This window comes from Periplaneta americana, chromosome 8, assembly GCF_040183065.1.
Source record: "Periplaneta americana isolate PAMFEO1 chromosome 8, P.americana_PAMFEO1_priV1, whole genome shotgun sequence".
Taxonomy (NCBI): Eukaryota; Metazoa; Arthropoda; class Insecta; order Blattodea; family Blattidae; genus Periplaneta; species Periplaneta americana.
In genome coordinates this window covers 50402569-50417275 of record NC_091124.1, presented here as the reverse complement: position 1 = coordinate 50417275, position 14707 = coordinate 50402569, and the positions used below count along the sequence as shown (strand labels likewise).

Sequence of the window (14707 nt, the reverse complement as noted above, 5' to 3'; positions counted from 1 at the left end):
TTTTAATCCAATATTTTTCTAAACATTTATGTAATAGTAATTCATTTTGTGACAGCAGTTACCTTTCGATTTATATTTATGAGACAGTGGGCATGTAACTGTTGACCATTATGAATGCGAAATGGGTATATAAATTCTGGGTGCACATTGTGTTTTAATTGCTATGTAATATTTCTCATAAAATGCTAATTCTGACCAAAAAAATTACGTTTAGAAAAGTAATCATAGAAATGTCAGTAATTTCTCAGTTTCTTGATTAAAATTTGATTTACTCGAAGCCAGGTATATCCCTTAGGCGAGGCCGACCAGCCCTAGGTTTGATAGGTTTATACTGCAGTGCCTTCCGGAGTATGGGAATGAAAGACATCACAGAACACCCAGTCCTGTGAGAAGAAAATAAATTCCTCAACTATTGCCGGGAATCGAACCACGGACCGTTACGTTGATAAGCGCACGCACTGTCCATATAGCTATAGCGGTGGACTTTTGGGTTTATGAAAACTCTAAAAAAAACTACGTTATTTTCTATTACGCACTCCAAAATTATTATCAAGATGAATACAAAATAATTGTAAATCAATAGATATATTAATAAAGAAAGAGTTTATTATTTTTTTCCGGCTCAGTAGAACGAATATTATTATAACAAATTAATTAACAAAAATAAAATAACATCAAAGGTCTGTAAACTCTCAAAATCACGACCCAGAACTGAAGAGTGGAGGTCAAAATTAATTACATTAGACCTACAATAGAGCTCCATCGCAAACACTCTTCGGAAGGCAAAGTGAGAGGTTTACGAAGAAGTGCACTGCTTGGCTGAGAATGGGTCAACGAGAAAAGCAGACATTATAGCCATCGATCGCCGGAATCAAAGAAGCCTCATTCTTGACTCCACTGTCCGTTTTGAGAAGGATGATCAACAAGCCAATAACGTTAACGATGAAAAGAAGTCTATTTACAACCCATGTATTCCTCACTTCAGTGAGAGATACAAAATGAATATTAATACATGAGAAGTGAAAGGACTTCTTTTTGGCACTAGGGGAACTTCATTTAAGTTAACCAAAACCATTCTCCTTTCTCTTAAATTTTCTAATGAGGACATTAACAAAATTTGTCTAATGGTATTGAGAGATTCATTATCCATTTTACACAATCACTTGTATAATACTACGTAATATATATATTTTTACTTTCTTTCTTTACTCTTCAATGTATTTTCATCTCATGTTTCTCCGAAATCAAATTGTACTTTATTTTTAAATTTATCATTGTTCCGTATTCTCTCCGCAATCATATTGTATTTTTAATTTAACCTCTGCTTTGTATTCTGGATCCTAGTGGTCAGCCGTAGATGTCGGCCAGATGTCCCAAATAGTGGAATTTGTGTGATGCGTGTATATGAGATGAAGTTATTTTACTGCGTTTATATGCTTATTCAACATTAATAATAATTGTTCTTGTATGTAATTTATCTTCTTGCTAATTTAATTGTTTAACAGACAAACGCCCGTGACATGGGATTAGATGAAGATGGGCTTCCACGTTAGACACTACAGCATCAAAAGTGTTTTAAACTCATTAGATCTACACATGTACTCCACTATTAATACATTATATCTCATAAGGCTATGGAAGCCCACGGGGTAAAGGGAAGTTAAGACTTCCATCTTAACAGACAGTCGGCATTAGTAGTAGTAGGGAAGTCAGTCCTACGTGTTTGCTGCTACCTTCCCCCTCAAGGGAATACTCCTGATTCTCATTTCTGTTAGAGACTGAGAGAACACCAGGGCATAGTGTGGCCGGAAAGATTAGATCAATGGAGAAAATCCATGATCCTCCCGGAAATCGAATCCACGACCTTCAGGCTTGTGGCGCAACGCCTTAGACGTGCCTCTTAGACATCATAGATATATGAATTTCTAGTGAAATACATTTAACAATTACAAACATTTGATATAGTATATCTTCACAAGAAAGTTTGAAAATTTGCAGGTGAATAATTTTGATGGTGGTCTGTGGATACCTCAATGCCTTCCGTTGCAAATTTGATGCTGTTCTAGATTTCAAATAGCGACATTGTTTAATACCATTAACGTTATAAATGTATTGAACTATTAGTAGGACTGAAGAAGGCTGGTATATTTAGTTCTACGAAAATTTGCAAGACAATATAAATAAACAAAAACTAAGACCTGAATAATCTTGGTATGACTTGTCGTAGTGACGTCAAAGTTCTTAATGGCCCTTGTATTTGCTGTCATCAAATTATAAACTTTTATCATCACTGTTTATTTCAAGTCAAATTATTGGCAGAATCGGACGTCAGACTTTTGTTTACTGCCAATTAGTGGTTGTGTCCGCTCAGGCGAGATTGGACGCGGGCCACCGTTTGCACAATCGGTATACGAGCTATGTGTTTCACCCAGTTCGGCAATGAGGGCCGTTTGCTTGAATTAATTACTTCCGTACAGTAGAAAGTATCTGCACGGCTTTAAATCTGTTCTAGAGCACAATTTTATTGTGCTTATTGTCAGAAGAATAACAACACATAAAATGCCCTTATGTATGCCATTGAGATGTATAAAAGACAACAAAATAGAGGTCCCATGATTTCTAAACCTTGTCGCTAGGAGATGTCGTTTTCACTCCTGAGAAAAATCAGGCACATACTTTATAGGAGAGTGATTCCCCTGTGAAATCCCAACAATTCCCCACCACCATTACGGTACACCGCCTATAATGCACTCTGGATAATCCCAGTCGAACTAAGTGGTCTACATCTCTCGACCCTAGCGACATCTATGAGCAGTGCTTGTGGAGTCGAGGCGAATAAGTACAGTTAAGGGTCTTTCTATCACACACACACACACACACACACACACACACACACACACACACACACACACACACACACACACATACACACACACACACTCAGAATAATAGGAGAGTTTGTTTAACCCAGAGTTATTCTGAAAGCTATGGTGAGACGAAAATTTCGCCTATATTCTATAGTTAGTTGCTCTGTCGATAGACCCTATCCTGCTTCCAATATAGATCTACATATAAATGTTACGGAAGTAATAAATTTTACTCTTCTTGTAACCTGTAGTGGAGGCACTAATGATCATGATCAATTAATTCACTTAAATCATATGAAAATTTCTGTAAATGAAAGAAATGTATTATGTATTGGTACTTTTGGTAAAATGAATATGAGTTTTAGGCCTACTACATCTACAACAGAAGGAAAGGAAGATTCCTTGATTAAAAAGTGATAGAACTCTTAGACAGATTCAGTTTTAAATTTTTGAAATGTATCACTGGCAAATCTATACAATAAAAAACCTTAAATTATTCTAGGTAGTCACAATGTTTGTAAAAATTGTATAAAAACAAAAAGGAAGAAACTTAAATTTAAGTTGCAATAATATTTGTAATCCTCAATCGGCTGAAAATTTAAGTGTGAAAATTGCATTTAACTTTTCTGTATTTGATTTTGTGAAACACTTTCTGTATCTCAGTGAAATTTTTGCAAATGTTACTTCTAGTGCAGTGAGGATTCTTTTATAATGTAGGTAGCCTAATTACTAAGTTTAATTTGTTTAAATATTTTATGCAAGTTCTAAATTATATGAAGAGGTTGATGAAACATAACGATAAGTTCCACATTTTTTCGAAATAGAGATATTATATCTCAGTGTATAAACATAGTGACAAGCCTCTCTGACTATTATATACCGTACAAACTGTATATATGGCATTATTTTAAAATGAATGTTATATTAAGTTTCTAATTCAACCTGCGGCATAAATACGCATAAAATGATGCAAATAAGAACATAAATTTTAAACTTGTACACTAAAATAACAGAAGAGAAGTTATATTTATTAAATTGTTTGACATTTTTAAAGTATCGTAAAATGGGGTGAATAGGGACGCAGGGGGTAATAGGGACGAAGTTTTGCTATTTTTTATTTCTTTGTGTCAAAGAGTAAATATAATAACAGGCCTAAGAGTGTTTATTTATTCACTCATTATGAATGATAACATAAATACTCTTATTATATTTAATCCCTGACACAAAAAAAAAATAAAAAATAATATAACTTCGTCCCTATTCACCCCCTGCGTCCCTATTCACCCCATTCCACGGTACTCTACCTAAATTATTAATATGTGGCTTTCCATTATATTGCAGTGACCCCTTCATACAGATTCTTGTGAGATATATGTATTTATAAATTGTTTTAGTAAATATTCATAATTAACAGAGAACAGATTATAAGATATAAGTCAAATTCCCACTACTCAAGGTGGTTTGTAGCCAAATTGTCTTGACAAATGATTTTTGATATGATTTTCCTTAATACTGAAACAGACAAGTTAAATCTTTCATCCATCTCCTTTCTGATTTTCGAACTTTTGTTTTTAAATTAATTAATCTTAGTTCTTATTCATAAGAATGCAAAAAGTGTTTACAATTCAAAACCATTCGCAGATATCTTCAATTTCACTTACGCAAACAAAGGATAAATTACCAAGCAAAGTGGTTACATAACTGCAACGAATTAAATTCCAGTGGTCTGAAGTTTCGTATTATGACATTGCGGTTAGATTTCCAGGGGATAGATAAAGCAAATAAAATGTGTACGACGTTATTAAATAAAATCAGAAAATAATAATTGGACTGTTACGATTTGATATAATCTAATTGTTATAACGACAATCGCATCGATTTCTACGATTTCACCCCACACATTATTATAATTTAGAATTTCTTATATATGTATATGAAATATAGCGAGAATACCTGATGTAAGTCATATTTTCTTGTCTCAATTTTAACAAGTCTCCATTTTTATCCTATCGTCAGTTTTGAAAAAGAAAATTGCCACTGCATTGTTATTTAATCTATGTTTTTCAATTATATACTCATTATGATTTTCATTTCATTTTAAAGTGTAAACTAATCATATTATTATAAAGAGGTTCAAATTATGTCTTATTTACACAATAATTTGGCACAGTCGTAACCCGTTCCTTTCTAATTTTGTAAAAAAAAAAAAAAAAAAAAAAACAGATTGAGATTTATGTAAACAAAGTGATTGTAGTCTAGGTTTTATTGCAGTTCTTTGGTTTGGCATCATTTCATCACATTTTTTTTTATTATCTACGTTACCTCCCATCACCTCCATAGTGTCTGTGTTTTTAGAAGGAAGTTAAAGAAAGAATAAAAATTACACCGTACATCAATATTAGTAACATAGCTTTTAACTGATAGCAACATTGTGACAACCCATTGCATAGAAATAAGTCTGCATCAAATTGTAAATATTATCTTCATTTCCTTCCAATGACATCACATGAGGAGCAGTGATATTAGTGAATTTCAGAACTGTTATATGTCACCAACACCTCGGGTTCAATGGACGTACGTCACACATCTTATACAAGGTGGACATATAACATATGTTGAAACACGTACGACAAATTCTATGATGATAACTTTGAACTACAGTCGATCCTTGTGCCTTGCAATAGTCCCAAACAACTGGTCACACTTACAGAAGAGCACCGCTACGTAGTCTGTGTCTTCAACGATTTTTCCCAGGATTCTTGCGTTCACTTCTTCGATCCTGTCTGGGAGATCCATCGCTTCGAGACTAGTGAGGAAGTCCAATACTTCCTCTTCATCCATAAGATCTCCTACAAAAAGAAAAAAGTAACATATACATATATTGTTCTATTCTGTATCATCCTGTATGTCACATATTAAGTAGGAGAGGGTTGGGTAGTATCGGACATTGGGTAATATTGGACAGTGAGTTTCTTTCATCTACCACCAGATAATATAACCTGAATGACATGGTTACGTTTCTGTGGTGTCGCATACAGAAACGTAACCATGTCATTCAGGTACTATCATCTGGTGGTAGATGAAAGAAACGCACTGTTCGATATTACCCGATGTCCGATACTAATCAACTCTCCCCTAACAACTTTGGGTTATTAGCATTGTATGTTGTTTGTGCTACAAGAGGAGCTGGACTAACACAAGTTGGAATAAAGTAATTAAATTTGATGGCAACAGGTACAGATTTTTGGAGAATATATAATTGAGATAAAATTAGAGACGAAGATTAAATGGTGGTATAAAACTCAATAAAGTACAGTATTTTACTCAACAAGAGCAACTGAAGTGGAGTAGTAAGGTATAAATCCACGAGGTTTTCCTAATACAGCATTCCGAAGACCCGCATTTCCGAAGGACTTTATTTCCGTATGTTCCTCAGTTCGAACCTGAATTTCCGATGTGATCTTACTCCGTATTTCTGACGTCTTTCCGAAAGGTGAGATTTTCGAATCAATACTTCCTAAATACCAATTTCCTAGCCAATATTTCCGAAATGTGTTACAGCTATTTTTAAGACTTCAAAGTATAACAACAGCAATATACTTACTTACTTACTTACAAATGGCTTTTAAGGAACCCGAAGGTTCATTGCCGCCCTCACATAAGCCCGCCATCGGTCCCTATCCTGTGCAAGATTAATCCACTCTATGTCATCATATCCCAACTCCCTCAAATCCATTTTAATATTATCCTCCCATCTACGTCTCGGCCTCCCCAAAGGTCTTTTTCCCTCCGGCCTCCCAACTAACACTCTATATGCATTTCTGGATTCGCCCATACGTGCTACATCCCCTGCCCATCCCAAACGTCTGGATTTAATATTCCTAATTATGTCAGGTGAAGAATACAATGCGAACGGCAATATAATTATAATTTATAATTAGTATATATTATTTATTGAGAATACTTTTCACATTATGGATTGATGTATATTTATAATGTAATAGTATGTATAATATCGTTCTATAGGCCTGTGTATACAGAGTGGAACTGATATAACTGTGCAGATTGAAGGAGAAAATAGGACACATTAAAATAATTAAAAAAAACATAGGCCTATTGTGTGTTTTGTGATTAAGTTTATGGATAATTAGAAAATTAGGCTGAAAATCTGTATAGTTTGGCAACAGCGCATTGCCGGCTCACCTACGAATACACACACGAACTCGGTCTGAATAGCAGCAGTAGGGTTGTCAGACTTCATAATAGCAGGAAATAACGATGCGTATTAATCTCTTTATTTAATTTGCAAGAAAACCGTCCAATTTATTAAAGAAACTGGAATCATTTCTTATCAGTTTCTCTAATGACAAGAGTATGAATCAGAATCGTACGGATAGTATTATCGAGTAAAACACTGTTGACATTTAGTAAAAAATTATTTTGTTCTGAGAAAAGTATTATGGCACCCATCTGAAATGTTCTGGTCTCGTCAGGGGGGTTGCGCGCGCATCTAGCGAAAAGAAAGGCGCGGGGAAACGGAAACACGAACCCCTGACGCTAGTTGTGGTACGGAGCAAGGGGGAGGAGAACTACGGTGACGGTGCGCAGCGGAGAAAGTAAGGAAGCTTCTCGAAGCAGATTTCTCTCGGAGATTCTGAAAGGCACGCGAATCGAAGACTCCAGAAATGTGGTTCAATAGATAACACAGAAGGGTCAGTCAGTCTTGAGTCTTCAAGTCTACAAGTGAGTCTTCGAGCGAGTAAGGAAGCCAGCCTTCGAGAGCATCAGGAAGACTTGCGTTCGACGTGCAAAGAACCGTAGCCGGAAGACCTGAGTTTGACGTGTGGTGGACCGCAACTGGGGAGACTAGAGTTCGACGTGTCGTAGACCGTAGCCGGAAGACCGGGGTTCGACGTGCAGTGAACTTGAGTGAGTCGGTAACTGTGGCAGTGTCCACCTGGAGAGTGCGACGTAGTTCGGAAGATCTGAGTTCGATGTGCAGTGAACTTGAACAGTGAGCTAGAAGAACTAGCCAAGGCGAGCGAACTGTGAACTGAGAACTGACAATTTTGTTCTGCACATAGTACATTGTGAACATTAATTGAAATTAGGAGTACATTGTTGTTCTTCTTAGTAATACACGTGTATTGTCATTGTCGCTGTGTGGAGTGCAATAACGAATACTGTGTTGCTGTGTTGAGTGGAATATTCATTGTTGTAGGGTGAATTATTAAGAATAAAAGTCACATTATTCTCGGAGTGTGGTGGTAAAGGAAAATAAAAGTTACAGTATTAATTTGGGACTTATATCACAGTCTACTATATACAGTCACGAATATTGAGTTGGGAGGGTGCCAGGAATAATAGACTGTGCCGGTACTATTTCGCATTGTCAGTAATGAGGCGATATTAGCGATCCTAGTGGTTAGCAACTATCTATGGATGCATATTTACTACGTATTGAGCTTCGTGACTGTATATACTAGACTGTGCTTATATGGTATTATAATTTTTTGTTGTGCTCTATTCAAGGAATAAGCTGTTAAAATCTACACAGCTTTATTATTTCCATCCCGTTTATGCAATTTATGTAATATGTAATTCGTATATAATGTATTTTGTATTTTTTGCAGTGAAAATAGATGTTCTAGTGCTCTCAAGTAGTCCATTTACCGTTTTTGTATTCCTGATTGTTTTTGTTAATTAGAGCTGAAAAGAATAAAGCTACAAAAACTTTTTGAGCATTTCATGTAATAGTTGTGTTTGTGTATTAAATTATTTTAAAATGGTGTATACTCTTCAAAAGAGAACATAAATCATGCACATTGATTAAATTTATGAAATTACTCAAAATGTGCACTTAATGTTGGGTGCTTGACGATTGTCAGCCCACTCTGAGGTCTATGGATATAGAGGGGAAAATTAGATCGGTGTCTGGTATAGTTCCCGGTAGCTCAGTTAGTAGAGCGTTGGTACGTTTAACCAAAGGTCCCTGGTTCAATGCCCGGCCCAGGAACAATTTTTCCCTCGAAATTATTCAAATAAACTTTACAGGGAAAGCTTGATTTGCATAATACATGTCACTGTTCGTTAACAGACAACCACAATTTAAGACACACAGAGTTAGTGTGCACTCAGTGTTGGTTGCTTGACGGTTGTCAGCCCATTTTGAGGTCTGTGGATATAGAGGGAAAAATTGGGTCGGTGTCTGGTATAGTTCCCGGGTAGCTCAGTTGGTAGAGCGTTGGTACGTTTAACCAAAAGGTACCGGGTTCGATGCCCGGCCCCAGAACAATTTTTTCCTCGAAATTATTCAAATCAACTTTACAGGGAGTTATACCTGATTTGCATACTCAAAATAAGCTATGTTTTCATCCTACAATCTACTGATAATAACAAAAATACAGGTTGCCAGGCGACGATAGAATGCTCTTTCAAATTTAAGTATAAAAATACAGGGGTGTCATTTGAAATTTCAAAGTGGGGGTGACTGGGGGTGGGGAGTGAAATCTAAAATGCAATTAAGTCTGGTTTCAGATTTCCCCCTCAATATCTAAATTGAAGTGTTTTTTGTTTAAATTGAATTAAATTTAAATATTTAATTATTTAGACTGGGAAGTTTTGAAATGAAAGCCCTGTATAGTAAATTATACCTGGTAAGGTTTATCTTGTCTCAGTAGCAATAAAACCAAGTCCCTTCAAATGAATTATTAATTCAAATGAGGGTGGAGATTATAGGATGATTGTAAATTTTCAGTATTCCTTTCAAAACCTTGTTATTGTACAGGCTACCGGAACTCAATTTCTTGAAAGACAAGCTCAGTGACGGAACTACACAGTACGAAGAGAGATATTTTATAATTTTATTTTGCGCTACGGAATGTATCAACTGGTCCCTTCCGCCACTGGATGGATAAACGGCAAAGCTCCACTCCCCCATTGCCATAACAATACAGACGAAGTAAGACATATCTTCTTTCTCTCTCTTTTCACAGTGAGACAAGATACATCACACAGACTTTAGTTATTTCTTGTTTCCTGTCTGAAGAGCTCGAGAGGGGCTTCTGGCGTAGCAAAGCTTGTTTGGGACAAACATTTACAGTACTGTACACTTATTGCGTGTGCACCTATAAAACGACAGATGTAAACACTTAAAAATAAAAGATGTCAGCTCTGTGTTACAGTTTGAATGAATTAGGTTGTCTTGCGTCGCGTTGTGTGTTCCCTGCCCGAACTTGCAGTTTAAACACGCCAAATTAAAATCAAGGTTAGAACATCTGCACGAAGGTATGTTTTACTATGTGAATCATCCTCAAGAATTGTGCGCTAACGTCAATGAAGCATAGGTGGAGTGTTGGACGGTTATAGTGACGCATGTAGGGAAGCCATTCTCTGCTTCTGTACTAAAACAAGCAAACACAGTTTCGCAATTGATCATTCCAAATATTACTGAAAATAGAACATTTTAGCAATACATTATGATTGTTGTTGTTTAGTCAACTGTCCGAAAACAGGTTGGAACCTCATAAATGACACCAATAAGACGTCACTCATGAGGCACTAAGCCAGGAGATAATGGGTAGGGTGGCCAGTTCCTTTCTCCACACATTGAATACATCGCTGACTACTTAACAAATTACACTACAGTCGTGACGCTGTTATTCCCGGCGTGACTCCTCCTCTTTGCTTACGTCTTAGGAAGTCAAGGCTCTATAAAATCTAGGTAGGTAGTATCGTTCGCCATTTTTGTTCTTTCGTTGCCGAGCTACCATACGAGGAATCTATTTTCCACACCGTTAAACATGATCATGTCGTAGCTCCTATGATAATAAATCAAACGCACTGTAATTCAGCAAATAATTGAGCGGCAAATAACGTCTTCGTGTGCTTTCTGCGAACGCCAACGAAAGAGCCAAAATGGCGGGCGATTATATTAAGTAGGCCTATTTATCGAGCCTTAAGAAATGAATAACGTCTTCATCAGCGAATCACAAGACGCACGCGTTTAAATGTAGCCGACCTGCAACGCGATTGGCTGCCGGAAATTAGAGCGACGGGACTAGAGATCTCGGCGTCATCTCGAACTTCGCTGCTTGTTGTGTGGGTGCGTTCGATTGTTGAAAAGTGTTACATGCTTACACAATTAACACGAGTAAGATCGCCATTTAATCAATTATTTATATTCAAGTGTTAAAAGTAGTGTACGAAAGATTCAACATGGACATTGTGATTGTTGTTGTTTAGTCAACTGTCGAGGACAGGTTTTAACCTCATAAATGACACCAATAAGGCATCACTTATGAGGCACTAAGCCAGGGGATAATGGATAGGGTGAACCGTAAGTAATGTCATTCATTTGAGGGGCTTATTCTTTGAGATATTTCGAACGAAAAAAATTGATACAATTTTGTTCGATTTTGCTTCCTTTCCGAGATAAAAATTGTTTTATATTAATAATGTGTTTTGGGGAAGCCATTGATTGCTCAGTCAATTTAAGAGTGAGATAATAAATGATTGAAAGAATTTTTGTTTTGTACTTTAATTATGCAGAAATTTGATCCGAACAAATGTAGCTTTTCGTTCAGAAAATGAATTTTAAAATGTTACATTTGTTCGGTTCAAATTTCTGCACATTTAAAGGACAAAACTAAAATTCTTTCAATCATTTATTATCATAATACACTGCTCCCTTAAATTCACTGAGCATATTGGAATTAAATCAATGGCTTTCCCAAAACACGTTATGAAATGATTGACATAAAATGATTTTTATCTAGAAAAGGAAGCAAAAACGAGCAAAATTATATTAACTTTTTTCTTTGAAATTTCTCAAAGAAAAACCCTCTGAAATTAACAACATTACTTACTGTTCGCTATGTATACGAACAATAATTGAGCCGTTCAGAGCAGAAGTGGTGTAAGTCAAAATAGGGTAATGAGGTTTAAAGTAAAAATTCTGTAAAATACAGCGCAAAGTAGCAATTAATATGTCCTTCGTGCTATCCACTGACTACTAATAGTTTAAATAAATTGAATATTAATTGTTATTTTGCGCTGTATTTTACAGAATGTTTACTTTAACCCGCATTACCCATTTTTTACTTACACCACTTCTGCTCTCAACAGCTCAATTATTGTCCTTTCTCTGACACATATCGCCAAGTGCGAGGGAGTTATACATATCAGCCAGAATCTCAATTAGAAGTAAAATTGTGATTAGTGGTGAAGATTTTTCGAAAAAGTTTCCAGTTACTAAATAATTTTTAGCTTATTGGTCTTGCTAAGCTTTATAATAATTGCACAAGTAAATACATAATTATACATTTTTTTGAAAAATATGTTTCCGCTATTAGCAATTTCCCTTAGCTTATTGATTTTGCTAGGTTATAATTTTATTGTACAGATATAAATTTTTCTTAAACTTTTCCTCTTTTTAAAGCACTTTCTTTTTAGCGTAATGATTATGCTAACAAGGGAACTGTGAGAGAGAGCTCATATTGAAATCTGTCTTAAAATTTAGCTGACAGAAAGGACGTCTCGTAAGAATGCCACGCAGCAAAAATCAGCTGCGCGTTTCAAATGAAAGGTCCGGAGATGAAAGCTGCAATGATAAAGCAGGTATCCAGAAGCAATGCGCACCCCTCATAAGCAGTGGCCGAGAGAGGCGGGGCTTGCTGTATACTGTCGAGCGGCTGTACAAGGACGCACAAACCCAGCGATAAACTCTATGGTTTTCCCCTAGTGATTTTATGGGGATTCCTATCTCGACATAGGAAACTTGCAGTTTGAACTCGAAGCTAATTTTTGGTATATCGGCTTTCTATAAAGTGTAGATTGTCAGCGAAATTTCAAGACAGGTTTCAATACGAGCTCACTGACAGTTCACGTTTTTATTATTGTTGTTGTTGTTTAGTCAACTGTTCGAAGACAGGTTTGAACCTCATAAGTAACACCAATAAGGTATCACTCATGAGGCAACTGGGCCAGGAGATAATGGGGTAGGGTGGCCAGTTCCTTTCCCTCTCCAATACATAAATAGTCGATTAGCTACATATTCCACTAATCAAACTTCAGATGCATACAAACAATTTTATTGTTCCTCCTCGGACACATATCGTCAAGTGAGATGTAGTGTCTGATAATAGATGTACATGTCAGCCAGAACCTCAGTCAGAGGTATTCAACAATTAATAGGCTTTAAATGGATTTTTTTTATTTTAGTTGGTTGTTTAACGACGCTGTATCAACTATGTTGATCAGATTGGTGACAGTGAGATGGTATTTGGCGAGATGAGACCGAGGATTCGCCATATATTACCTGGCATTCACCTTACGGTTGTGGAAAACCTCGGAAAAAACCCAACCAGGTAATCAGCCCAAGCGGGGATCGAACCCGCGCCCGAGCGCAACTTCAGACCGGCAGGCAAACGCCTTAACCGACTGAGCCACGCCGGTGACTAAATGGAATTGAAATAAACATATTCCACATTAGAATCAGAAAATCTGTACTTACACAATCGATATATATATATATATATACAGTATATATATGTATATATGTATATATATGTATATATATATATATATATATATATATATATATATATATATATATATATATATATATATATATAGCGTTTAATAATGCAGTATGAATATTGTAATAATGTTCAATCTTATCTACGAATACATGATTTACTTTTTTATATAACTACCATCAGACTTTCTCATGCTGGCATACAGTAACTTACTCATCACTGTACAACAAAATACAAAACACTAAGAATAAATTGTTATAAATATCCGTGGTTCTTGGTATCATTTTATTTAACGACGATTTTCAACAACTGGATTATGTAGCGTCAATATTTAACTTTCGGTGACAATTGAACATTAATTTTGACGAGAGACAGTTATCGTGCTTCAAGGATTCTTTACAATATATTTTCACCAGAAACTGTTCAATGATTTCTTTCTTTCTTCTTCTTCTTCTTCTTCTTCTTCTTCTTCTTCTTCTTCTTCTTCTTCAAGGCAGGATGGCAACACTAAAATTAATTACATTTATTTTCGTTTCTCTTTAGGAAACAAAAATCATCTGTTTTTTTTATCTGCTAAGAATTTGTGACATATGTATAACTGAGTATTTGCAATAATGAACTAAAATATATTTGTAATAATGTCTCATTTTCTTATTGCCCAGAATACTAATCATTGTTACCCATCGATTTTAGAATAATAATTCTCAAAATAATAACTAGTTCTGGTATAAATTCATGGAACAACTAAGTGTAGCTACACAAAGCTTATAGTTTTTTTTTTTTTTTCATTTGAACAATTCTGACATATCATAAGAATACGAGACAAATATACGTGGTGTGTCTAAAAATTCGGTGAATGGTGTCATATCTGAACGGCAACTTGGCGCATGCGCATGGTTCTTCAGAGACTTGGGAAGAATCGATACACAGCATGCAATGCATGTGACTGACAGTGTAAACAGACTGTGACCAGTTGAACGTAGTCAGTGTGAGAGGAAGTGTCACAGCGCAATGGAGCAACGTGTAAACATCGAATTCTGCTACAAATTGGGGAAGACTGCAACGGAGACACATGGAATGTTGGTGCAGGTGTACGGGAGGGAAGCCGTGAGCAGAAAATGTGTTTACGAATGGTTTAAACGCTTCCGTGAAGGGAAGGAAACAATTGAGGTTGAGCCACGTTCAGGTCGGCCATCGACAAGCAGAATCCCAGAAATGATCGAGAAAGTGCGACAAATGCTGGCACAAGATCGGCGACTGTCTCTAGGATTGATTGCGGAGGAATTGGACATTAGCAAGGAC

The 14707-nt window shown here is 36.1% G+C and overlaps 1 protein-coding gene across 9 annotated transcripts in view; it reads right to left on the bottom strand.

The window, feature by feature from the left end:
* Positions 1–14707, bottom strand: part of hlk (hulk) — a 279558-nt gene that overhangs the window by 128806 nt on the left and 136045 nt on the right. For all 9 annotated transcript variants that reach the window (XM_069832862.1, XM_069832859.1, XM_069832860.1 and 6 more), the window contains exon 3: positions 5576–5716. In XM_069832862.1, coding sequence (XP_069688963.1) covers positions 5576–5716 — 141 coding nt within the window. The remainder of the gene's footprint in view (positions 1–5575; positions 5717–14707) is intronic.